Genomic DNA, 27,614 nt, shown 5'->3' with positions numbered 1-27,614 from the left:
TTTGTTATAAAACAATGTAAAGCCCTGCATCATGTAATGTACTAAGAAATAATACAAGAACCATATAATAATAATTATAATAATAATAATCATATATTAATTAAAAATATAAATATTTGGTAAATCAGTGTTAACTGTTAAATAAACAGGTAAATAAGCAGGCTAGTTGCTGTTATATTATTTGTTAAATAAACAGGTAAATAACCAGACTAGTTTTTATTACTTGACGCTTGATTTAAAATTTCCAGTATATTCTTTCAAAATAAAAGCACCAAAGAAGTATAGCTATACACCGTGGCAACACAAAAGCGCTCGAAGCAAACGGAACAACGCCTCGGTAGCTGCTCGGTAGTGATGATTTGGGTGTGTTAAAGCCGCAGATACCTCCATGGTTAAAGCAGTTTCCGGTGCAGAATCAATGTGCACACTATGGAACTCAGACTCCCATCAACCCTTGCGACTGTATTTACAGGAACCATCTGCTTTCTGCTGACTGCTAGCCTGCCGGTCGGCTACAGTGATATTAAAGTTGTTGAAACATTGGGAAGACGTTGAGCCCGATGCTTCCTGTTCCTGTCTCTGCTCTGCTGCTACATGTAGGTCACACTCTGTCTCACAACACCTCCTGATCTGCTGACAGGACAGTCTCACTTCCTCTCTGTGACGGGACAGGTCTGTTCTCCCCAGAGCAAGCAGAGAGAAAGAGAGATGATGAGGCGAGCTGTGCTGAGGACCAGTGTGTTGTGATCTGTGTTGTGATCTGTGTGTTGTGTGTGTGACAGTAGCAGTAATAATGAGAGCTGGAGTCAGGACGCAGCTGCTGGAGAGCAGATCTGCAGCTCGATGCATCCTAACCATCATTCTGGGCTCTTTACATGTGATCGCCCTCAAACCACAACTCCTCACCCGGCTCGGTGGCTCACCTTCCTCCACTGAAACCCCCATCAGCTATGACACGTTATATTTGGACCAGAAGGTGAGTTTAAAAAGTGTTTCTGTCATTTCTTATAACTGTATTTTACAGGTTTGTTTTGCACTGGTTTCTTCCTCTTTTACTTCTTTCTGTTTCACTTCCCTTTTAAATGTTTAGTTTGTACCCTATAAGGGCTGCATTTAGTGATGTAGAAAAGTAACAATTTAAATAGATACAAATAATCACCATATTTGGTCTGAAACAATAAGATAATACAGTAAATATGATCAGACTGGTGTTATAATGTCAGTATGGATCTTTACAAAACAAAACACATAAAGTCATCTGAAAATATAATTGACTGATTATTTATGACCTTTTTATTTACCACTACTGTACATTACTTGGGCTCATTGTTTGCTGTTATCTGCATCACTTGCTCTTTCTAAAATATGAATGCACTTAATTGTGTAGAAGTTGTTCATGTGTTGTTTGGGCAAACAATAGGTGTTTCCCTCGGGCTTCCTGTAGTGGAGGGAAAACCAGCACAACTGGCTGGCGTGTTCCTGCCAGCAGAGTGTAACTATCCCTTCTGGCTTCCTGCCTAAAAAGGTCTCCAGGGCCCAGTGAATGTTAAAGACTTTACCTCGGGGGGGTTGACAGATCTTCATTCAGCCTTTACATTTTCCATTTACTGTTACTTCATGGAGAATCAGATTGCATGTTGAGTGTATGTGGTGGTGCGTACAGCAGCGTAGCATCATGTTTAGTGACATGTGAACCTGACTCATCCAGTCACAAGAATGTGCTTGTGTCTTAATTACTCTCCGAGCTATTCCTGTAGTCAGCGATTCGGTGAAAGGTAAACTCAACTACGTTACCATCATTTAAAGACTGAACATGTTTAGTCAAACTTCACAGAGTCACAGTATCTGTCTGTATTTATCCTTTAACTTTCAACCCTGTTGAATATTTAAACCTGTTTCCCTGCTAAGTTGGACATTGGCCAGCTTTGCAAGCACTTTCCAAGATCCATGTTTGTTGACGCTGAGAAAAGATAATCCAGTCCATAAGAAAGTCAATCAAGTCAAACAATCCCTGATACTGTTTCAAACAACGTCGTATTAATGAGAGGATTAATAAATACTTTAGAATAACACACAGACTAAGTGTAGCCTATATTAGCAGAACACAGAATATTAGTATATTTAGAGCCACAATGATTTGTTGATTCATCATTGAAGCTGTTTTGATAATGGATTACTAATTTAAAGGTACAGTGTGTAGGATTTGGTGGCATCGAGTGGTATGATTGCAGATTGCAACCAACTGAGTACCTATCTGCTCACTCCTTCCTTTACAAGACTGCGGTAACGTGAGCCGCTGATTGCAAAACCGCGGTAACGCCATTCGCCTCGCTCAGAGGCCATCCTTACCATAATAACACTACTTTAATCAAGTCAAGTCAAGTCAGTTTTATTTGTATAGCCCAAAATCACAAATCACAAATTTGCCTCAGGGGGCTTTACAATCTGTACAGGATACAACACCCTCTGTCCTTTACAGTACGACCCTCACATCTGATAAGGAAAAACCCAAAAAACTTTTAACAGGGAAAAAAGTTGAGGAAACCTCAGGAAGAGCAACAGAGGAGGGATCCCCCTTCCAGGATGGACAGACGTGTAATAGATGTTGTGTGTACAGAGTAACAACATAATGAAAATACAACATAGACAATCCATATGTACAAATACATGTAATGTGAACATATGTGAGAAGGTGGATCCAGGAGGATGTCAAGCAGCTTCCCGGCGTGGCCAAACAGATAGAGCCAGAGCAACACGACCTCCTCTCCACGCCAAACAGATAGAGCCAGAGCAACACAACCTCCTCTCCACGCCAAACAGATAGAGCCAGAGCAACACGACCTCCTCTCCACACCAAACAGATAGAGCCAGAGCAACACAACCTCCTCTCCGCGCCAACCAGATAGAGCCAGAGCAACACAACGTCCTCTCCGCGCCAACCAGATAGAGCCTGAACAACACAACCTCCTCTCCGCGCCAACCAGATAGAGCCAGAGCAACACAACCTCCTCTCCACGCCAACCAGATAGAGCTCGAGCAAATACATGTAATGTGAACATATGTGAAAAGGTGGATCCAGGAAGATGTCAAACAGCTTCCCAGCGTCGCCAACCAGATAGAGCTCAAGCAACACAACCTCCTCTCCACACCAAACAGATAGAGCGAGAGCAACACGACCTCCTCTCCATGCCAAACAGATAGAGCCAGAGCAACACGACCTCCTCTCCACGCCAAACAGATAGAGCCAGAGCAACACAACCTCCTCTCCACACCAAACAGATAGAGCCAGAGCAACACAACCTCCTCTCCGCGCCAACCCGATAGAGCCAGAGCAACACAACCTCCTCTCCGCGCCAACCAGATAGAGCCTGAACAACACAACCTTCTCTCCGCGCCAACCAGATAGAGCCAGAGCAACACAACCTCCTCTCCGCGCCAACCAGATAGAGCCAGAGCAACACAACCTCCTCTCCACGCCAACCAGATAGAGCTCGAGCAAATACATGTAATGTGAACATATGTGAGAAGGTGGATCCAAGAGGATGTCAAGCAGCTTCCCGGCGTCGCCAAACAGATAAAGCCAGAGCAACACGACCTCCTCTCCACGCCAAACAGATAGAGCCAGAGCAACACGACCTCCTCTCAACGCCAACCAGATAGAGCTCGAGCAACACAACCTCCTCTCCACACCAAACAGATAGAGCGAGAGCAACACGACCTCCTCTCCACGCCAAACAGATAGAGCCAGAGCAACACAACCTCCTCTCCACGCCAAACAGATAGAGCCAGAGCAACACGACCTCCTCTCCACGCCAAACAGATAGAGCCAGAGCAACACAACCTCCTCTCCACACCAAACAGATAGAGCCAGAGCAACACAACCTCCTCTCCACGCCAACCAGATAGAGCTCGAGCAAATATATGTAATGTGAACATATGTGAGAAGGTGGATCCAGGAGGATGTCAAGCAGCTTCCCGGCGTCGCCAAACAGATAGAGCCAGAGCAACACGACCTCCTCTCCACGCCAAACAGATAGAGCTCGAGCAAATATATGTAATGTGAACATATGTGAGAAGGTGGATCCAGGAGGATGTCAAGCAGCTTCCCGGCGTCGCCAAACAGATAGAGCCAGAGCAACACGACCTCCTCTCCACGCCAAACAGATAGAGCCAGAGCAACACGACCTCCTCTCCACTTCAACCAGATAGAGCCTTAGCAACACAACCTCCTCTCCACGCCAACCAGATAGAGCTCGAGCAACACAACCTCCTCTCCACACCAAACAGATAGAGCGAGAGCAACACAACCTCCTCTCCACGCCTACCAGATAGAGCCCGAGTTTATTCATATTCCCGCGGTAAGGGGGATCCTTAAGTGTGCAATTGAAGTTAATTTCACGAATGGATGGATGGTTACATGGCTGGATTATTTGGAAACCTTAGGAGCTACGAAAGTCAGACGGCGGCTGGCGGTACCACGGTTTTACGTTACCGCAATTTCACAAGCATGTCGGAGAACTACGGTGGCCTTCCGGTAACGTAAACACATGAAAGGCTCTCTCTAGAGCCAGTGTTTGGTTTGTCCGTTCTGGGCTCCTGTAGAAACATGGCGGACCCTCTCCCTATGTAGATTTGAAGGGCTCATTCTATACTACTACTATTATACACTAATGAAAACATAGTTCTGAATATTATATTCCATTTCTGCTAATAGATGAAATGCTACACACTGGTCCTTTTAAGTCAGTGTGATGCTTCCAGATTCTCAAATGTGAGGATTTTCTGCTTAACCTTGTCTTACATAGTTGGTAGATTAAATATCTTTGTGTTTTGGACTGTTGTTCAGACAAAACAAGACATTTGATTCCTTCACGTTGGGCTCTAGGAAAGTGTGATGAGCATTTTTCACTATTTTCTGATGTTTTATAGACCAAACGTTGAATTGATTAATCAATAAATAATTGGCAGAAAATAACAGATAGTTGCAGTCCTAAGTATAATATTTACAATGTGTATGCACAAAACAGTGTTTGGATTAGGCGACACAATACTCCACACCTGGTCCAACCCACGACATCCTGCCTAATCAGCCACGCTGACAACAAGATAAAGACCATTTCCTCCCTTCTGACGTCTATTGTCTTGTCTGATGTGCTTTCTTTGGCCAATCAACAAGAAATTGCTCGCTTCTTCTCGACAAGTACAACAAATAAAATCCCTGTAATCGACTTTTCAGTCGCAGTAGCAACAAGTCTGACTTTTTTTTTATTTTTACAAAAGAATCCTAAATCATGCTGCGTTTTTCTGCACACTCTGTGGGACAAGCTGCCGTGAGGAGGAGAGCACCGAGTGATCTAGAAGAGGAAATCCTCTTGGATGCATTTTGCCTCCAGACAATGAATGGAAGTGTCCTTTTAGCATCCACCAAATTAAGTGTTGTAGTTTACTGGAGCTTGTGCTTTGCTTGTTTCCCCCTCATGTCTTCATTTGCTCGACTGTAACACAACAGATGCAATCTCTTTTCTTGTGGAATAGTTAAAGTTCTGCTCCAGTGGATGTGCAGTGTGTGAACTGAATTTTAATTGGAGCAAAGTGCTGCCTGCAGTGACCACATGGTGGCACTACTCGTCAGGGTGTGGATTTGTTAGAATAAGCTTTTGTGATGTGAATACTGAGTGGGTGAAAGTGATACAGAACTCACCAGGGGTCCTGTTGGAGAAGCGCCACCACTTTAGTTTGGCATTTTAGTTTATAGGAATATTTCTGTTTGCATTGCAACAGAATTTGACTTTCGAGAATTGAAGAGTTTCACTCCCACTCTACCATTTTACAACCCTGGTATGAATAGAAAATAACTAATATGACAAATATATATTTTTTCTTTTTAAAGGACATTCGGCAACTTAAATGCTTTATTCACAAAATGCTAACATTACACTTTGGATGTCCGATACCACTGCAACTTATTCTGCTGCCATACTGCCGAACTTGTCCTTTAAACTGTCTCATGCTCCCCTCGCACTTAAAAGCACTGCCAAGCGCTAAGGAGTCGAGGCTTGAATGAACACATTGAGGCCCCAGAATCTTTTTGGTGTCACTGGCTCATAAAATTGCTGCCTCCTTTGTGTCCACTGAGGAGGGAAGTGAGCGAGGAGGGGGGAAAAAACAAAACAGAAACATTTTGTATTAAGCGTTGGTGCCGTTTCAAGGGTTGGACAACACTCGGCAGCCTCGCGGGGCCGTCTTCTCTGTGAAGTTGTTGGTTTCTTTCTGCTTTTGTTTAATAAAGAATACAGGAAATAGAGTTTAAAGAGGAAGACACCCCAGAATCCCCGAGGTTGGATGAAAGGGATATCTCGGAGCTCATCTAAAGTGGAACTAATGTGGCATCCCTTAAAGTGGCTCCAACATATTTTAATACAAATTGGGGCTAATTACCCCCGAATCCAACCTCGGGACCGTCGTTTCACAATGCCACAGTTGGCACAGAGACAGATATCTGTTGATCACACCCAGCTCAGAGCTGTTTATGTGTGCTGGACTGCATCCTCTAAAGTGCTATGTGTAGATTTTAACATCAGCAAATTATTGTCACATTGAGTTTTCTCTCAACAAGTGTGACCGATGCACCGGAGACATTTACATTTGATGTTTACATGTTGCACTTTTAAAGCTGCAGTCGGTAAATTTGAGCAAATTCTGATAAAAAAAAGTTATTTTTATAAAACTGTCACTATATAGTAGTTCATGAGATGAGAAATCCCCGAAAAAAAATCATATTCATCTACCTCCTCCTAGTGCTCCGATTGGCATTTGCAAGATTTCACAGCGCTGAAAGAAAACAACCAATCACAGCCGAGGAGTCTATACAGCAGCGGTCAATCGCTGCTAGCAAAACTTGTGAAATCTGATCAAACTGTCAAACTAGGCAGCGCTGATCAAATATGAATCAATATTCTGTTAATGTAACAGTGTTAATTACGTTAACAAAAACTATGACGAAATATGTTTATCAACGACCTTTTAATCCAGGACTAAGAGGAGACGATGACGAGATGACCAACATCATGCTGCGGCAGCAGCGCTCAGGCTGTCTCTGTCCTTCTTGTCTCACACCTCAATCCTGACAATTGTGCTACTAAAATACATAAAGTTAGCGGTTATAGCGGTAACACATATTTTTACATGTTTGGTGGGCAGATTGGCTCTCCTAACGGACCGGTGGGTGTGACTGAACATCACTAATGAGCAGGAGTCAGGAGGACTCACACTAACTGCAAAGCTGCATTCTTAATCATTTAACCTGTGTTTTTCATCAAATCAAATGACTAAAACTGGACTGAAACGTTTTGAATTGTCGTCGACTTAAACTATGAAGGATAAAAATGACTAAAATGTGACTAAAACATCAGAAACACCTTGTAGTGTACTGTTTAGCTGCAAAATGAGGCGGGCGGTGCTTGGTATTTCCTCAACTGATCTCAACATGGCAGCCAGGTCACAAACTTTCTCATTTTACAGCTAAACAGTACACTACAAGATGTTTCTGAAAACATTTAAGGAGAAATATATGCAGAATATTGATGTATAATTGATCAGCACTGCCTAGTTTGACAATCTAACAAAATTGGAGTTTCGCCATCACTGATTGACAGCTGCTGTTTCTCTGCGGGCGTGGTGGAAACTTGTTAATGCCATTAGGAGCACTAGGAGGAGGCAGAGGAACATGATTTTTTTTTTTCACAGATTATCTGTCTCATGCATTACTTTCAGGATATAGTGACAGTTTTATAAATATAACTTTTTATCATATTTGCTGAAAGTTACCAACTGCAGCTTTAAGTAAGTAAGTTGCTCTGTTCGGCTGCTCTGAGAGCAATTATGATGTCTGTTTTCGCTTTGTGTATCTGAGTACAGTTAAGATTATGCACTAGCTTTATTCTTTTTATTTGTTCCAGATCGACCATTTTGGTTTCCTAGAGGATGGCACGTTCAAACAGAGATACCTCGTGGCTGACAAACACTGGCAGCAGCCTGGAGGACCTATTTTGTTCTACACTGGCAATGAAGGCGACATCACCTGGTTCTGCAACAACACTGTAAGTATCCCATGTGTGACCTTGTATTTACACTGCACATGATTCTCACTCTGATTCAACGCCTGTCATTGTTTTCTCTGTAGGGCTTCATGTGGGAAACTGCGGAGGAGTTGGGCGCCATGCTGGTTTTTGCAGAACATCGTTACTATGGAGAGTCCCTGCCATTTGGACAAGACTCTTACAGCGTAAGTGAAGATGCAGTGTTACACTTGGAGTACATCTAAGTCTGATTAAAATCTGATTAAATATGTTTGATTACATGTTTTTTGTTCCCAGCCAGTAAAAATTTAACAATACTAACAAAAGCATGCCTTATATTTAAGATATCTATTCCAAAAGAGGGTGTGTGTGTCCATTCTGAAATTCCAGTATTTGCTAGGTAAAGGTGTCAAATATCACTGTCGGTGCCAGTAAATAATTTCACATGTATATTAGGGCTGTCAATCGATTAAAATAGTTAATCACACATTTTTTATTTGTTCAAAATGTATCTTAAAGGGAGATTTTTAAGTATGTAATACTCTTATCAACATGGGAGTGGACAATTATGCTTGATTTAAGCAAATGTATGTATATATTTATTATTGGAAATCAATTAACAACACAAACAGTGACAGATATTGTCCAGAAACCCTCACAGGTACTGCATTTAGCATAGAAATATGCTCAAATCATAACATGGCAAACTGCAGCCCAACAGGCAACAACAGCTGTCAGTATGTCAGTGTGCTGACTTGACCAGTATCTCCACTTGAGCCCGCTACAACCTAAAAATCACAAGTTGCGTTAAAGTGTTAAAGAAATTAGTGGCGTTAAAACAAATTTGCACTAAGGCGTTATTATCGCGTTAACTTTGACAGCCCTAGTATAATTATTATTTTTTTCAGACATTCACACTGAATTTTGCAACAATACTTGTCATTCGCTTGCAGGACAGCAAACACCTGAACTACCTGACCTCAGAGCAGGCCCTGGCAGATTTTGCAGTGCTGATTCAGAACCTGAAGAGCTCTTTACCTGGAGCTCAGCAGAGCCCTGTCATCGCTGTAGGAGGTTCCTATGGAGGGATGCTCGCCGCCTGGTTCAGGATGAAGTACCCCAATGTAGTTGTTGGGTAAGATATCAGTGCAGGTCTGCGGGCCTTCAGGTTGGATTATCCCAAAGATGTAGCAGGAAACTTTGTGTAATTTTGCAGCTCCAAACCATAGCAAATGGTAAAGGAAAGGTTTTAGCTTCATGACCTAGAAATCAAACAACAGGGTTTGCTATGCTATGATCAGCGAACCATTGACTTCTACAACTCCTTTGTAATCACTATGCAAACATGTTACACAAATTCTATAAAGCTGACCCAGGATAGTGGATGTGCAGCTTGTGTAATTTTGAGAAATGCAAAGTGGAAATGTTTTTGCTTCCTATTGTATTTCAGAGCTCTGGCAGCCTCCGCACCAATATGGCAGTTCCCTGGTATGGTGCCATGTGGAGACTTCTACAAAATAGTCACACAGGACTTTGCCAGCAGCGGCTATAACTGTGATGCAAACATCAGAAAGTCTTGGAAGGCTATTAACAACGTCTCTTCCACTGGTAAGTCACACAGTCAAGATGGTCAAGATGATTTATCTTATCCGTCATATTGTATATTTGAATTATTCAGAATGCTAAATTAACCATGTTTCATCGTCTATATGAGGAAGGCTCCCTGGATTTTAAGAGTTCCTACACGTTTGTCCATAGTGTCTACATTTGTGAGTTTGATTAATTGTCTACTAAAGCCTGCAACCAGACAGCTGTTACTAAAACTTGTTGTATAAAGTGGGTATAAAGTCTGGAGCCTCTCCGCAGAGGACAGATTGTAATGTGTGGATCCATAAAATTTACAACCTCTATAACTCAGACTACCTTAGTTCTTTAGTATTCCACTCAGATCTGAATAAGAAAGTGTGCCCACAGGATCCCCTGGTACCTTTTCCATTTTCATCAGCTTAAACTGTAGGAGTAAGCTTTACTGAATTGAGTGGTACTTTTTATTCCTATCACACCATTAGTGGTTATAGTACACCAATAAAAAAAGTTGATACCACTTTCTAATAAGGTACACCTAATAGAGGGTTTATCAGCTGTAATTAATGGCTTGATTTATTGTTATTAAATCATTTAATGCTTTAATAAGAACAACTTTCAGGTTGCAAGGTTAGAGAAAATCCTCCTCCAGCATAAATTAGCCCTTAAATTCATTATGACTTAATACATTAAAGGTTCTATATGCGGGATTTATAGAGCATTAATATAGCAGCAAGCAACTGTTTGCTATGTAATGATATAGAAGAGTAATGTCTACCTGAGCAGAGAATGAAGTCACACTCCCTCTGTGTGTGTTGTAATCCGAGCTTCTCTGTGCTTTGTTGACATAGTCGGGCCGGCCGCACGTGCATGTTACTACCCGTTGCCTTCCAGGTTAACACTGTAAGCTCGGTCAGCATTGTTAGCGCTGTTAGCACCGTTAGCTGCTAGCCGCCGGCTCAGCCGTCGCCATGTTGAGAGCTGTGTGGAGGCAATAGATATGCTCTGAATTCCATACAGAGATCCTTTAAGTTAGGGATGCACCGATACCGGATCGGATATCGGGCCGATACTGACTAAAATAGCTGGATCGGATATCGGTGACAATGGGGCAGATCTATTCAATTCAATTCTATGTTTATATACCATATATATTATATACTAGCATTTTAATTCCTGTTTACCAAGTTGCTGGTGTAAAATTTATTATTTTAATAATAAATATCAATTCAGTTCATTTAAATCTATGTATTTATCGGTACTCTGTATCAGTCGATACCCAAAGCCCAGGTATTGCTACCGGTGTTCGGACTGAAAAAGTCGGGATCAGTGCATCCCTACTTTAAGTTAATAAGTTAACTTCCAGTTAATAAGTGGATTTATTAACTAAAAGTAGGGATCAGTGCATCTTTACTTTTAAGTAAATAAGTTAACTTCAAGTTAATAAGTGGACTTATTAATTCGTAGCAACATCTACGACCAGTCTGTTGAATAAAATGGGGGTGAGGGGTCACTCCCTCCAACAAGCAATCAAGTCGGTGTCAAATGCAGCAACAAAAAAAAGCAGCAAAGGGCTTTGGATCAAAAGGAAAGACAGCAACTGGGTATCAAGATGAAGACAGGAGGGTATTGAGGGGGGGGGGATTGAAACATCTAGTTCTATAAACTCTACTACACAACCTGGCAACCCAAAAGTTGTTCTTATTAATGGCTTATAACTGTTATATAAAACATTAGTGAATGATTAACAACGATGAATAAAGGCATTAGTTAGAGCTTATACATTCTTTACAAAGGGTGCCTTATTAGAAAGTGGCACCAATCTATCCCATCGCTTTCATCCACATCAGAACTTTATTCTCATGCTGTACGTTTTAGATTATTTGTGTACAGAAAATGTCACTCCACTCATAGGCCAGGCATGTATTGGAGCCAGGGCACTCAGAAGCTGCATTGAAAATTATTTGTCATTATCAGCCAAAATACAATTAAACATGGGAAACATCTGGGCGACCCAGAAGCTTGAAATAGATGGATGCTGGTTGTCACCTTGTGTGTATATTTCCTGTGAGCATCTGTCCCAAAAACTGGAGATTCTGAGCACTGAATTGATGGCAGAGCCGTAAATAGCAGAGGATTTGCTCCACCTAAAGTTCTCTTCTGTGTTTCCTCATGAGGGTTTCTGCCACTACGCTCTTCTGAAAAGATGAAACATTAATGTTTTCTGTACATATTCTAAATTAAATGAATATTTACTCCTTAAGTTTGAGCACCCTGTCACTTCAATCACGATAAGAAAATGATTATTTTATTAGCATTAAGCAGCTGAACCTATCATGAGGTTTTGATAGCATACCTGTGAAGACCTATGGGAGCTGTAGTCGTTAAACGCTAACAAAATAACCTTTATTTTATGTTGGATAAAACGACAAATGTCAAATTTTAGCACCCAGCAGTAGACATAAATGCAGTCACATGAAAAAGGATTTACTAATGTAGTGACATTGAATACTTTTTTGCTCTCTTTTGACAAGCGTCTGGGCTTCAGTGGCTGTCAGAAGAATTCAGTTTATGCGCCCCTCTTAAAAACAAGAATGATGCCGTCGCCTTCAAGAGCTGGCTTCAGGAGACCTGGGTGAATCTGGCTATGGTGGACTACCCCTACGAGGCAAACTTCCTGCAGCCGCTTCCTCGCTGGCCGATCCAGGTACAAACAGACACTAGTAAAATACTGCCTCTAAGAGTCTAAACAGTATTTTGAAAACCCAAACCAAAAAATATCCAATAACATTTAATACAGAGCTGTTCAAAGTTAATGCGTTGATGCAAATTTGTTTTAACGCCACTAATTTCTTCAATGCATAAACACAGCTTGCGATTTTTAGGTTGTAGCGGGCTCAGTTTTAAAGCTAGAAGATACTGGCATATGAAACTAGAAAAAACCTAAGGAATCCAACCAACCATGTCATACTAGCTTGTTGTGAAGGAGGCTAAATAACGCTCTAAACTTGTGCTAAATTTTGGCGAGGAAAAACTGGCATGGCCATTTTCAAAGAGGTCCCTTGACCTCTGACCTCCAGATATGTGAATGAAAATGGGTTCTATGGGTACCCACGAGTCTCCCCTTTACAGACATGCCCACTTTATGATGATCACATGCAGTTTGGGGCAAGTCATAGTCAAGTCAGCACACTGACACACTGACAGCTGTTGTTGCCTGTTGGGCTGCAGTTTGCCATGTTATGATTTGAGCATATTTTCTAATGCTAGATGCATAACTGTGAGGGTTTCTGGACAATATCTGTCATTGTTTTGTGTTGTTAATTGATTTCCAATAATAAATATATACATACATTTGCTTAAATCAAGCATATTTGTCCACTCCCATGTTGATAAGAGTATTAAATACTTGACAAATCTCCCTTTTAAGGTACATTTTGAAGAGATAAAAAATGTGCGATTAATCGCGATTAAATATTATAATCGATTAAAAGCCCTAATTTAAAGTTCTAGTTCAACTTCAGATAGATTGACTGTCAAAGGTCTTTACTGTATTGCAACTTTAAATTTTGTTTGTCTTTAGTTAAGCGCCTGATTTGGCCTGACAGCCTGTCCTTTAATTGAAGTGAATGTACGATTCAGCCGATTGTGCTGCAAGTGTTTGTTGTGGTCTTCCAAGCTTTTGTTTACAACAGCTGTCAATTAACTTCATTAATATTCATAAGGATCTAGTTTCTTTTCGATTTGAAGTATTCTTTAGATGAGCAGCTACGAGTAAGCCACCGTTCTTTTCTTCTCCCCGTACCAATGGTCCTTTCATTTGCACACTCCGTCAGATCTCTGAGGTGTTCCTCTTAGGACGCTCACATGGCACCGCAGAAAGAGGACATTTGCCCAGAGCAGCTCATGAGGCCATTAAAACAAAGGTCCACCACTCTCATTTGAATGAGACTGTAACAAATACTTCACTAGGCACTTGATGTGTGAAAAAAATAATCGCATAACCTGCCAACATTGAAAAAAAAAAAAAAAAAAACTGCAATCATGTAATGTGGCTATTTATTTTATTTTTTTTAACTCTCAGCATAACAAAACGTCCTTTGTTTTCATGTGAAAGAGCTTGTGACAGTATAGCGGCTGTTTTGTGGAGGCTGATTGACTTGGATGCAGTGTATTCTACCAGTCACCTTGGCACGTCACGTGCATAAACCAAGCTCTGCTATTGACCCCCGACTCTCTGTTTGGTGCTTCAACACCCCTACGAGCCCCATACAGCAGACTCGCACTAAAACTTTAACTAGTGTGATACATTTTTCTATTTGTTTATCATTTAGCTACTGAATAGATCCAGCAGCACCATGTCAGGTGACATAAACACTAAATGGTCATTTTGAGTTTTTTGGCTCCTTGCCTTTAATGTATGCGACCCCTATGGGTGGTTTAAGCGGTTTAGGCAGTGGGTGCAAAGAGGAGCTTTTTTAATGACAAAGCTAATGTGATTATCTGAGTGAGTGTGAGAACGGGGTATTGAGGGCTTAGAGGAGGGAAATCTGTTGGCAGAGATGAATGTATAAGCCTAATCCTATCTGAAAAGTAAGGAGAAGATGCTTTGGAGCAATTGCAGTGTTTTTTTTCACGGTATAAATCTTTGGTTGGACATGTCTGTGGCCCTCCTCATCCATCGACCACCAACTCCTCCCCGGCCCGCAGACAAAAGCCTTAGTAACAGACTCCACACTAGCGCAGCTCCCCTCCAACCTCCAAACAAGAAAGCCCAGTTTCTCTGCCTCACAAAGAGCGCAGAACAACAGCCACGGCCAACTCTGCTGCTGCAACCATAACAACACGCAGTGAAATTAAACACAAGCTCAAATGCAAATATTTATCATCCACGCTATTAATTCTGAGAAATCAACCGTGGTCAAACAAAATGGTAGTAAGGAGAGCAAAACCTTTACATTTAAATCATTTACATCATTGGCTTTAAGTAACGCTTTTTCCTCTCGTGCCAAGATTAGAGCAATAAATTCCAGTTCATTCCAGGGAATTTCATATGCAAATCAGGCGCCACCACGTTTTATGTGGAAAAACACTTTATGGGCCACAAGAAAGCAATCTCCAGTCTTGTAAACAACCTTGGATATAAGGAAATTAGATATTTATATTTTTCTCTTTAATGCTATTTAAAAAGAAAACGCTGGAAGCTGTTAATAGCTTTAACAGCTTTCCTAAACTGTAATGTTGTCATTAATTAATTCTTTTGTGTTTTGCTTGTTAACGTGTTATGTTTTCAAGGTGGTGTGCAAGTATCTTGCTTTGGATCCCACTGTGACCGACTACCAGCTGCTGCACGGTGTCTCCCAAGCAGCAAAGGTCTACTACAACTACACCGGAAGCGCTTCCTGTCTCAACACATCTCAGACGGCGACCGGCAGCCTCGGCCTCCTCGGCTGGTTCTACCAGGTGCGGTAACGCAGAGCGCGGGGGATCTGTCTCGCTGAATAAATCGCAGCACAGATGTGTCAGCGGGCAGCTTTACCTGTCACGATGAATATGTGTTCAATCCCTCTTTCCCAGGCCTGCACAGAGATGGTGATGCCCATGTGCACAGATGGCGTCCAGGACATGTTTGAACCTGAGGAGTGGAACTTCAAGGCCTTTTCTGACGAGTGTAACGCCATGTTTGGCGTCAGGCCACGAGCCGACTGGGCTGGCACGGTCTACGGGGCGAAGGACATCGCCGCGCACAGCAACATCGTCTTCAGGTAAACATGGTTTGTTTGACTTAGGCAGAAGGTTCTCTGCTACTTCTTTCACCCCAAAAACCAGGGTCAGACCAGGGTTATCGGACTACAGAGGCCCTGTTCAGACCTGGTATTAATGCGTCCTGAGTGATTGGATCACAAGTGGACAGCTCTAAGTGCAGGTGTGAATGCACTCAAGACGCATTGAGAGACGATCAGTCAGACCACATTGGCCCTGTTCAGACCTGTTATTAACATGCGTGCTGAGTGATCCGAAACACAAGTGGACAGCTTTAAGTACGTCTGTTCACACCACATGCGTCTCCAGTGACCACTTGTGATCCGATCTCACTTCCCCGCTCTAAACACGTAGTAAACACACGGCTATTACAGCAGACCTTGTGATGTAATGTTACAAGAATGTCAGTAGTAATATTCTACATATTCATGAATTCAGGTACATTTTATGAATATCAAAGTATAAGGTTATTGTACCGGCGGCCCCCGGGGACCTCCGTGCCGCCTGCACCGCTGCCGTTGCCAGGCATCAGCAGTGTACAGAGCTTCAGAGAGCCGGGGATGAGAGCGGTCATCAGCTCCGTGCAAAGCAGCGGAACAAAAACACCGACACATCTCTGACAGTATGATAATAATGCACTTCCCGTGTCTAGTCTGATAGTCTGTAGACTATATAGCCTAAAGATACAATACATTTTAATAAAATACAGTTGTACCGACAGAATACAGTAGAGCACAGAAGGCGTTTCCCTGTTGCCAGGCAGAAAAGCCCTCACGTCTGCCTGTCTATTTACATGATGAGCACAGTGAGACCCCGCGGATCCCAGCAGGACGTCAGTTGAGTAGGCGGTCCTTAATGTGGCCCAGGACAGATTCACGTACACACTGCTAAAAATGTGGTCTGACTGATCGGATCTCAATCAATGCGTCTTGAGTGCGTTCACACATGTACTTAAAGCTGTCCACTTGTGATCGGATCACTGAGGACGCATGTTAATACCAGGTCTGAACAGTGCCAGAGAGAGGGGATGATAGTGGCATCATCAATGTGTGCAAAAAGGTCAAATGTCACAGAATGATGCATGTTTTTGGAATAATATGGTGTAAATATAGTACATACAGCATGTTTACCTTTGTAAAATGATAAACTGTTATGTTATGTGGAGCTTTAATGTATGCAAAAACATACAGACACTCATTTAACATATATTAGACTACATTGTGCTATCTAATATGATAATATACATTTACAAAAGGATTAGAAATGTATGAAGACTGAAATGTATATTTCACTCACTCCACCATCCCAGCAATGCTTTGCTACATATAGTAGACCTACTAAAGTTTTTCAGCTGGACATGTGGCAAAAGAGCTTGTCCAAATGTAATAAAATGAGTTTATATTTCATGAACTTTGCCCATTGCTCGATAATGTGATGAACCAGGACTGGGTTTGTTACTTTATAACGGATGTAACAGGCGACGGTTGTATCTTTTTGCAGGTTTATTTTGAAATGTTCTGTGTCTTCTGGGTTTGTCTGGTGCAGTGAAAGCTATTGAAGTGCTGATTTTGACTGGCTTTTTATTAAGAGTACCCACCTGGGTAGCCACAGGAGGTAGTAGACACAAGTTTGTAAAACTTAAATGAAAAGCACCGACTCTGGTGTGGCTCAATCACAAACACTAAGGTGGGTCTGATTAGGTTGAATACCAATTAGCAGCTTTTGTCAAGCTATAAAAACGTCTGGCATTCAGAACTTTTATATGTGAGTTTTCAAAGCAACTCAAAAAAAAAATGTCATAACATGCCAATCATGTAAAAAACAGCACTGACAAAAAAGGACCAGCAGTTTTAATTTGTAACTAACAGACCATGTGGGAGGTTGACAGATATTGACATACAACCATATGCAGCGGTGGTTTAGTCAGTTAATATTAAAGCACATTTTTTGGTGTTTTTACTCCTCTTAAGGCTGTATTTTATGTCCATTACCTTGTTATTGGGAAGTTCTGGTGTTGAAAGGTGCTATTTAAGTAAACTGACTTAATTGTGAAGTTGACGCAGCCCTGTAGGCAAGATAAAAAATGAATGAATAATAAATTAATTTACTTTATACTAGGGCTGTCAATCGATTCAAATATTTAATCAAGATTAATCGCATGATTGTCCATAGTCGATCACGATTAATCGAAAATTAAGTGGGCAAATATGCTTGCTTATGCAAATGTATGTATATATTTATTATTTGAAATCAAGTAACAACACAAAACAATGACAAATATAGTCCAGAAACCCTCACAGGTACTGCATTTAGCATAACAAATATGATCAAGTCATAACATGGCAAACTGCAGCCCAACAGGCAACAACAGCTGTCAGTGTGTCAGTGTGCTGACTTGACAATGACTTGCCCCAAACTGCATGCGATTATTATAAAGTAGGCATGTCTGTAAAGGGGAGACTCGTGGGTACCCATAGAACCCATTTTCATTCACATATCTGGAGGTCAGAGGTCAAGGGACCCCTTTGAAAATGGCCATGCCAGTTTTCCTCTCCAAAATTTAGTGGAAGTTTGAAGTGTTATTTAGCCTCCTTCGCAACAAGCTAGAAGGACATGGTTGGTACCGATGGATTCCTTAGATTTTCTAGTTTCATATGATGCCAGTATCTTCACTCTAACTAAAAAATTACAACCTCAAAATCAGAAGTTGCGTTAAAGAAATTAGTGGAGTTAAAACAAATTTCCGTTAATACGGTATTATCACGTTAACTTTGCCAGCCCTACTTTATACACTTATACTTTGTACAAACAATTCTACCAAAAGTCACCAATGATGTTATTGTGTGGCTCTAAATGAACAGCCTAATATGTGGTACACATGTGGTGTCTGATCATATATTTCCAGTGCTCACTGTCTCTGCTGTTGTGTTTCAGTAACGGAGGACTGGACCCGTGGTCGGCTGGCGGAGTGACTTCCAACATAACAGATTCTCTGGTTTCTGTTCTGATTCCCGACGGAGCCCACCACTTGGACCTCCGCTACAGCAATGACCATGACCCACCTTCAGTCCGCAAGGCCCGGGCGTTAGAGGTGATGTATTTTCGAGAGTGGATCGGGCAGGCTAAAAAGACACCTCAAACTGCATCAACCCCTTAGTCCTCTATAAAAGCAGCCCAGTGTGACCCAACCGGGGTTGCATATATAGCTTTAATCAGCGTTACACGGTATTTCACAGGGTGCTCTCTGCATCATCATGCCAAAGTTTGTGCCTTTTTTTAAATGAACGTTGGGGATGATTTTTTTTAACAATGAATGATGACATTTTTATTTAAAAATTTTAACACCATTCTTGATTTTAATAATGTCATTAATCATGTGAGAGTGTTTTTTAAGCTTAATCATGTAGCCATGTTCAGCACAGACTACAATCTTCTTTCACCTAATGAGACAAACTCCATTTCTTTATGCCAAACTATAAATATATCCAAGGGCTTGGAGAGGTACTGCATTATGAGAACAAATGAGGTTGACTTTCTTTGTTAATTCATGTAATCACATTATCGTCATCAAAAGACTGGATCATCCTCATTTAGTTTTTTTTTCCCAGCTTGTTGTCAGTCAGTGTTACAATCAGGGATACATTCACTTATTCACATCTTTACTTTCAGATTTGTCTTTTAGTTTCATCGTTACAAATTGACACCCCTTATGTCTTTGTTGTTGTCAGTCTTGTTGATTAGCCGTTGTTATCACTCAGGTGTATTTGCTCTTTCAAAATAAGCTTCTTAACACTTAAAGAAGTCTCAGGAGAAAAGTTTGGCACCAAATAGAAAAATTGTAAATGTCCTCTGCACAGAGTGTAATATTAAACTTATTGTTCACAGACAACAGTGCCTTCCTCGTTTTTTAAGTGTTCTATTTATGTCTCATACCACCTTTATTTAATATGCTGTCATTCCCAAGAAACACGTCTTCCAGTGAAACTAATTAAAAAAAGCTACTAATGATATTGTCATATAATCTTCCTAATTGTCTTTTGATCATATATGGATGTACTGTTGCTCTGTCAAGCCGACTCTTTGTCACGTTTTAGAGAGACTGAGGCTGTTACTTCCTATGTAGCAGGAACAATTGCATGTGCCTGAGATTTAATAAAAACCCAATCGGAGGAGGCCAATAAAGTCAGTGGTGGGAGATTATTGCAGCTCCGCCTGCTGACCTCACCCCCGTGGACCAACCTGTGGGATTCCCCCTGGCACGCATTCATTCACTGGCTGCCATTAAAGCTCTAAATTGCGGCACCGAGGCAGCCCATAGACCTGGTTTGTTCCCCCCTGCTAGTAATATTATTAATACAACTCCTGGGGTGCCGGAGAGGTTGAGAAGGGTTGATGGAAGGTTAAGAGTGGATGCGGGAGTCGGCAGGGACCAAGAAGTCTTTTGTAGTTCACCATGAAGTCACAGTTTTTTTTTTCATTTTTTTAAGTCAATCTAAAAGACTCCTGAAATACTAAGACTAAAACACTTTGACTGGCAATGAAAACATGTCTTTTGAACTATTCTGGCCGTTTCTTTTCCTCCCCCCTTCTGTTAAATCAAACATTCCTGACATGACATGACTTTGTGAAGCAGACGGGGTAACATGTCCTGCACTGGTATGTGGGTTGATTTTCTACCGGGCGACACAAAGCCTGACTTCCCAACATTTTGTCACAGGCTTGACTGGATTTCAGACGCCCCAGTAGAAAGAAACATAGCTAAACATGGGGGAGGACGGGGTCTCCGCCACTAAATGCCGTCCTTAAACTTTTTTCTCAGGACTTTGAGAGGTCATTAATTTTGCCAGGCTTTTCTTAGTCTCTGACACCGGCCATCAATCAAAGGTGTTATTAGTATTCTCTCGACCCCAAACTCCGAGTACGTCCCTGCTCAGACAGGGACCACACAGTAGTAGGAAGAGATTAAGCCTGTGTGTGTCACATCACGTTGCACCGAGCACCCCGCTCCCTTGGAGTTGGGTGCTGCTGAATAAGTAAATTCTCAGGGACTGCCTGGTGTTTAACAATATCTCAACAATATGGATCTGTAACAATTTGGTTGTGGGAAAAGGCGCATCAGATTACTAATGATTTTCTCCAAATTAAAATTCTCCAAAGCTCCAAACATAATGAGTTTTTGAAAATTCAATCTGTAGTTTGACCTCTGTGATTAATGCTAAAATAAACGCTGGTCCATTATAGGAATTTAAAAACTAAATTTACACTTAATGCCTTGAGAGTGGAAACGAATCCAAAGCTCTCAGTTCCTATATTTCTTTCCGAGCTGCTCTGCCTAAGCCCATCCCCTCTCGCCCTCGCAGCCTTTATGCAACAATAGAAACTTGTTTCCGGGGTCTGTGCGTCAGGCTCTGTGATGTGAATGACCCACCAGCACAAAAGCCAAAGCCCCTTGACTGGAAAAAAAGGGGGATATAGCTGCCACGACTGTGATGATGTCACTTTGCCAAAATTGTGCTGCTAGCAAAGAGAGAGAGGCCGAATCAGTTTGGGCAGGCGTTAAAAGCTCAGTACTCCTCCTCTGAATTCATGAGATGTTGTGATATGGTTTCAGCTGACCTCCATTTCCCTCCTACACTTATCATGTAATGAACTAAAAGCTTTGAATTTAAAAATAAATGCCTGACTGTAATGGCAGGTGAAATGACTCTGCAGTTCCCACACATGAATTCTTGTTTTTTTTCTAGGTAATATCAGAAGGTCAGCTGTATAAACAGAGATATTCTTTACTTTGTAACCATTTGTTGCTCATAGATTTGAGTTTTTCTGGATTTCTTTTCAGTCACAGACTTGTGTTGGGCCACAGATAATTAGATCAGCGCTATCACTTTCACTGTCCCCTTTTCTCCCCAGGAATTAACATAAGAAAGAGTTTTTAACGGCCTCACTCCCTCGCTGCTTCACACTTTTCTTTTCATCCCCTCGGCTCCAACTCTTAAATGAGTCACTGCCTCACCTCAACATGCACTTTTGAAAGAGGAGGGATCTCCTTTCAATTATTCAGCTGCAGAATCACTTAACTTAAAATCATAAATGAAGATTTTGAATGTGATCAGATGGAGACTTCTGCATTCTCTGGCACACAAATAGAAATTATGTGCAAAAAGTTACACATTTTTATTGTAAACTATGCCTAACAGTCCATTCACTTGAAATCCAGTTGAAATTCCACTTAAATTGGGATAAGTGCTGGCAACATAACAGTCTGGCTGTTGGACACATCCTCCGTTGTATTCACTGCTGGCCAAGAAACTTCCTGTAAATACGTTATTGTTTACAACAGAAGTTTCATACCCAGGATTTCTTAAGGTCAACATTTCTTCTGGCACACTGAGCCTGAACTGCACTTTATTCCCCTTTAATTTAACAGCTCCGGCAGCTTTTCTAGTTAAATCGACTGTTCATTATTGAGACCCATTTTACGAAGGGGCTGTGAGGTGCAATTTAATGAATCTCTGGCACAAAGCTCCCTTTCACTGCCGGGCGAAGAATAGAGGCTATTTAGACCCTGTAGGGCTTTATGTCAAAGGCAGCCCATAATAGTTGTCAGGCCAGGGCAGAAATTCCCACTGGCCTGGGAATGCACTAGAAATCAACTTTTGCCATGAGCAGATTAAGACACAAGCAAGCAGTTGGGAAGATTCTCCCTAATAGTGGCATCTGTTTGGGCACAAAGATTTTCCCACAGAAAAGAAGCCTTTCTCACTACTTTATAGCCTTCATTTGATAGTTGGGTTTGTTTCAGTGCCTAAATGAACAATAATTAGATTACAAGTTAACTTCTATTTGATAATCCAGACAGGAAACGCATAAGTAGGCATGATGATTGAATAGCGTAATAATGTTTTGAAAAGCAAGCAGGAACGGTGTGAATAATGACACTCATTAGTTGAGGATTTAGTGGAATATTTAACTTTAACTTTATCAAATGTATTTATTAAGATCCCCATTAGTTGATGCAGATACATCAACTGCTCTTCCTGGAGTTTAAATGTGGTTTGTTTAATAATCATGTATTTCCTTCATTGGCTACTAATTTGAAAAAGAATAAGTAAATTTAGTCCTCCGAAGAGGGGGGGGGGGGGTGGTGGTGGGCCAAAAATCAAATTATATAATATATATAAGGATAATAATAATCATGTATAACAAAATAGAATATTTTCTTAACTTAAGTTTAACAGAGATTTTGGTATATCAATTGTAGCCAGCAAAAATACTCTGTCCATCAGGATTTTAAAGGCTTTTCTGCTCCCTGTTACAGTAATATCCTCCAGTTTCATGAAAGCGTTTTTAGTTCAGAGCACACACAAACAGTTAAACTAGAGGGGGAGAGTTCTGACAGAGGTTATTGTCTTCAACTCAGCAGGGAATTTCAGACAAATCCCTCTTAGATGCAGGTGGTCAGGCACAAGCAAAGAGTTAAGTCCTGCGGTCTCTTCGCCCCTCCTCTTTGATGTTCTGACATCATTAGTCCAGCCCCCCGAAAGATCTCCCTGCCTTCCTCCGAGCCCGTCACTTCTACTCTGGAATGTTTACAGCAACTTCATGAGCAGCATCAGGACCAAGTGTTTATCAGAGGAAAAAAGACATGCTCTGAAGAAACTTTTGGTTCAGGGATCACAGTGGATGCCACAGGTGTAGCCGCCGGGCTCAACAGAGTAATGGCTGTTCAGACTGCAATCATGAACCCTCAGTTCATGAATTTCTGCTTCCCTGGTTCTGTGATGGAGTACGATGTGGAGAAAAGTCTGGATGGGAGTCTCCTCGGTGAGGCAGAAAATGATGAGGACTACAAAGAGACCACTAGGGACTTGCTGAGCTTCATAGACTCAGCCTCCAGCAATATCAAGCTGGCTCTGGACAAGCCTGTGAAATCCAAGAGGAAAGTCAACCACCGGAAGTATCTCCAGAAGCAGATCAAAAGGTGCACGGGCATTATAACTCCGGGAAACGTAGCAGAGCCCCCGGTTAAAAGACAGGGCTCCCCCCTGGCTCAGCCCTTGCAGAGCAAACCTCTGCCCAAACGTGATGGGGTCCAGGCCAACTTACAGAGCAAGAGTTTGGCAGCCCTCTTCAGCCCTGTGAAGGATATAAGGGGTGAAAAAGCCAAGAAGCCGCCCCTGAGGCATCGCAATCTGCCCCCCTCTTTCTTCACTGAGCCTGCCAACTGCTCCAAAGTCAGCTCCACATCTGGGATGACCCTGAAGGACTTGGAACGAGGCAATCCCGAGGCTGCAGAGTTTTTTGAGCTCTTAGGGCCCGATTACAGCAACATGGTCAGTGACCAGGACCTTTATCAAAGTATGCCTGTCCGGGTGCAGCAAGAGATGGGAGGCCCGGATCCCGCTTCCTACGATGGGCACCCTTTAATCGGTGGTCTCCTCTACTCTGAGCCCTGGATTAGCTGCTCAGGACCCTCTAAGAAACCAGGCCCAACCCAGCCTCCGGTCTACTGTCCCTCTGAGGCTGCTGCTGGGTCCATAGAGGACAGCGCACTGTGCACTTTGGCCTTCCCCAACTTCTTCACAGACTGCTCCATACCTCAGGTCACTTATGATTTAAGTGGTGGTTATAACAGAGCTAATTATTCATCTCTATGAGAAACTGACAATTCTTAGAAGTGCTGGTAAAGCAGATACAATTGCTGTGACAGGTTTAACAATAGTCTAAGAGAGTTGCATATTACTGTGTCATATTTGTTTTATCTGTTGTGGAAGTAATATTGCAACTGGATTTAAATCATTTGAATCATTCCCTCTCGACAGCAACAATGTGTTTCACTTTCCCCGAGAGAAACAAGGAACTTAAAATGCTGTCTTTCATAAACAAATGTCCAAAGCTTCTCAAGTAAATGCATACCATGTAGGCCTACTTTTCACCATCCCAGTTTCATTTACTACACTGTTCTGTTTATCACGTGGTTATTATTTTCTTTATCTCAGGCAAATTTCTAATGACATTCTGAATGAAAATATATCTGACTTTGGGGGTAAGCTTCAGTTTTGCCAGCTGTGTGAGTCTGTTCATTAGGATGTAACTTATTAATCTGAAGACATTTCATTCTAACATATTTTACAAAAAGAAGACTTACATGCTGCAGAAATAGTTGTTGGTTTAGTCCACTAAACATCACTGATTGCTAGAAAATTATATTATAGAACTGTTTGTCACATTTGACAAAACATGCTGCAACAATCTCTCAGCGAGGCACTTTTTCGTTCCTGTAAGTAACTGTACTGTGTAGAGGGGAAAACTCATTCTGCTGAAATGCTTATTACAACAAGGTGAGATGCTATGTTTGTTTTACTACATTTTACAGCTCGGAAATGATTCTCCACTTGTATCCATTTTGTTGGAAAAGCCTTAAATGTATCTAGCTATTGTAAGAGGACAAAATAAAGCTGGTCTTTATTACCGTGACAACAGTCTCTATTTTTGTGTTCATCACTAATCGTGCTTGTTGAGGTGTGATTATCAGAATACAAGAGCGTACAAAGCAAAAACACAACTCAGAATATTTTTATTGGTGCTTCATTGCCCTGATTTGTTCTTATCTGTTTAACAATTCTTGCTAGTTTGTTGTATTTATTTAATGCTTTTCTCATCTTTCTTTAACTGTGAAACACTTTGTAACCATGGTGCTTTATAAATGAAGATTTACTATTTGAATGCAATCCGATGCAACTGTCTTCAAATAAACTATGACCGAGTTGATTCAACACACAAACAAATAAAGAAAAAGTAGTATTTCCTTCAGGGCTGACACATTGCATTGTGTTACATCATACAGGTGTTTGTAATTGTTCTAGTCACAGAATGTATTTAAATGATGTAATATATAGAATTCTCTCTAATATGTGTACTCGTATTGAAGAGACCATTTACTGTAAACCCAATGCTGGTTATACCAATGTGTTTTGTTTGTGTCTGGTTCAATAAATTGGAATTCCAGTCACATTAGTCGAGATGTTGGACCAAAGGAAAGAATTCAGCGCTGCATGATTAATTTTACATCTCTTCTGGGACTGTGCCGGCTGGTAAACACTCTGCGCGACATAAACACCTCAAAGTGTTGTGAGATTAGAAAAATGAAAGTTCATGTAAATGTTAAACCTCTTAACATCATTGCCCTTAATTAACTTTGCGACGTTTCAACAAACAAATGTTCTTATTTCCACTAATGAGCGAAGATGGAGGACGTGTGACATTCATTTAAATTAAATTCACACGTTTTTACCACACCACTCCACTGGTCCATTTGGTGGCTAAATGTTTATATGGGCATTGTGCTAATAATTGCTGATAATTGAGAGGGTCCATTCATTTCCTGCAGTTTTTACATTAAGTTGGCTGGGATCTAAACTTCCTCCCAATTTATAACCTTCTCACAGGAGATCTCTCCCTGGACATGTGAATACCCTACTAACAGTATACATTAATATCACCCTCTGCTGGCTGTTGAGGGTTCATTCATTTACCTTCTAACATGGAGGCAAACCTCATCATAGTGCAGAAATTCTCTGTACATTCCAATACTCATGCTATACTATTTAGTATGCCGGAAAATATTTTTGTGTGCCCCAATATATAGCATGTCAAATGCAGTATGCCAAAAATACCAGGATGTCCTACTACATCCGGTCCCATTTTGCAGTATGCGAGCGCGCATGCTTTTCTGGCTATTCTGACCCACAATCCTCTGTGCAGCGGATATATGACCGAGAGGGTCAAAGTTCAAAGTGCAATGTTATGACGAAGTAGTATGTCCCAATTGCATGCATACTACATGCAACAGCATGTACTTTGTAAGGGCAGCTGCAGGACGTACTAAAAGTAAAAAGAAAAAGTATGTGATTTGGAACGCACCCAGAGCCGTCTAAAGTCTGCATGCTGAGCTCTTGAATGTGCAGTGGGTGGGAAAAAAATGATAGTCACATTGTATGAGACTGCGGCCTTAAAGTTACTAACTAAACTAAACGACAGCAAAATTGGCATGTTATGGGGCCTGAGTATTTTTTGTGTAAAAGCAATGAGAACATCATAGTTCCTGTTACAAAATTAGAGACATTCTGACAAGAACATTATTTAAAGGTCGAGTGTGTAGGATCTGGCAGTATCTAGCAGTGAAGTGAGGAGATTGCTTCTCTAGAGCCAGTTGTTGTATGAGTATATCGAGGTCATTTGGGGCAGAGCCAGTGTGTGGTGTGTGTGTGTGTACGTGGGAAGTGAGTGGTGAAGCAAGAGAGAGAGGGCGATGAGAGCGAGTAACGTTATCAGGTTATTATACACTACAGAAAACATACTTATTATATTATATTCCATTTCTGCCAATAGATCCCCCTAATTTTTTACACACTGTTCCTTTAAGTCTTTTCTAATAACACAAAGATACTTTTCCTGTGATATCCAGCTGTTTCAGCATCGGCAAGGAACTATAGAAGATGGATGTCAAATCACGGGAAGTCCTTACACTTTATAATTTTTTTCAAAACTTTCAGAAATATAATGCAACTACTTTAGCTTTTCAGTTGAATAAACACCCATGGTCTGGCTCAGTGGACACACATTCATACTGACCAGCAGTCTTCATACTTTGGCAGCTCAGATGAAGTTTACTTGGGGTCAAGTGTCTCGGCTTGTTGTTGAAGAAGGCGAGAGCAATTTCCAGTTTTTTTTCCCACGCTTTATTGACCCATAGCTCACTGCTTTTCTCTATTTTCAATCAAGAAACAATATAAAATGTCAGAGCACCACAAATCTGTCCATCAGTGATGTATCCTCAGGCCTACAAGCAGTTGCTCAACAAACACACTAGGTGGCAGTAATGATCCATTGAAAACTTAATGTCCGCCACTCCCAGAAAGGCACTTTGTATCTGATGTATGAGATGATGTATGAAGTTGGAGCCTTGTGCGGTAAAAACTGTGTGCTTTTTCAGATGTCTTTCCATGAAATTAATCTGTCCTGAATTTAGTATGTTGCAAGAATGAATGCTTGCAAACTATGATTTTTAGTCTTTTTCAGAGTTGGTTTAAATGGATTTCCACTCAGTAGTGTGAAGACGTTTACTCCTGTAAGCATATTATAAGATGGTGTACATATTCATCATAATATATATATTTTGAAGCTAAT

The 27,614-nt window shown here is 41.3% G+C and overlaps 2 protein-coding genes across 2 annotated transcripts; both read left to right on the top strand.

Moving 5' to 3' along the window:
- The first annotated feature begins 424 nt into the window (after window positions 1-424).
- On the top strand, window positions 425-20,022 carry LOC119490862 (prolylcarboxypeptidase (angiotensinase C)). Its single transcript, XM_037774384.1, has 9 exons — window positions 425-976; window positions 7,959-8,099; window positions 8,183-8,284; window positions 9,032-9,213; window positions 9,529-9,686; window positions 12,197-12,369; window positions 14,958-15,125; window positions 15,240-15,427; window positions 18,360-20,022. Exons 1-9 carry the CDS (start codon window positions 794-796, stop codon window positions 18,580-18,582), a joined length of 1,518 nt encoding a protein of 505 aa, XP_037630312.1. The 5' UTR covers window positions 425-793; the 3' UTR covers window positions 18,583-20,022.
- A 2,576-nt stretch (window positions 20,023-22,598) lies between these two features.
- On the top strand, window positions 22,599-25,437 carry LOC119490867 (protein FAM181B). The gene has a single exon (XM_037774390.1). It carries the CDS (start codon window positions 23,144-23,146, stop codon window positions 24,080-24,082), a length of 939 nt encoding a protein of 312 aa, XP_037630318.1. The 5' UTR covers window positions 22,599-23,143; the 3' UTR covers window positions 24,083-25,437.
- The last annotated feature ends 2,177 nt before the right edge of the window (window positions 25,438-27,614 follow it).

Source organism: Sebastes umbrosus, chromosome 7 (genome assembly GCF_015220745.1).
Source record: "Sebastes umbrosus isolate fSebUmb1 chromosome 7, fSebUmb1.pri, whole genome shotgun sequence".
NCBI classification, from domain to species: domain Eukaryota; kingdom Metazoa; phylum Chordata; class Actinopteri; order Perciformes; family Sebastidae; genus Sebastes; species Sebastes umbrosus.
The sequence above is the reverse complement of the archived record's forward strand: the minus strand, read 5'-3'. Positions and strand labels throughout refer to the sequence as shown.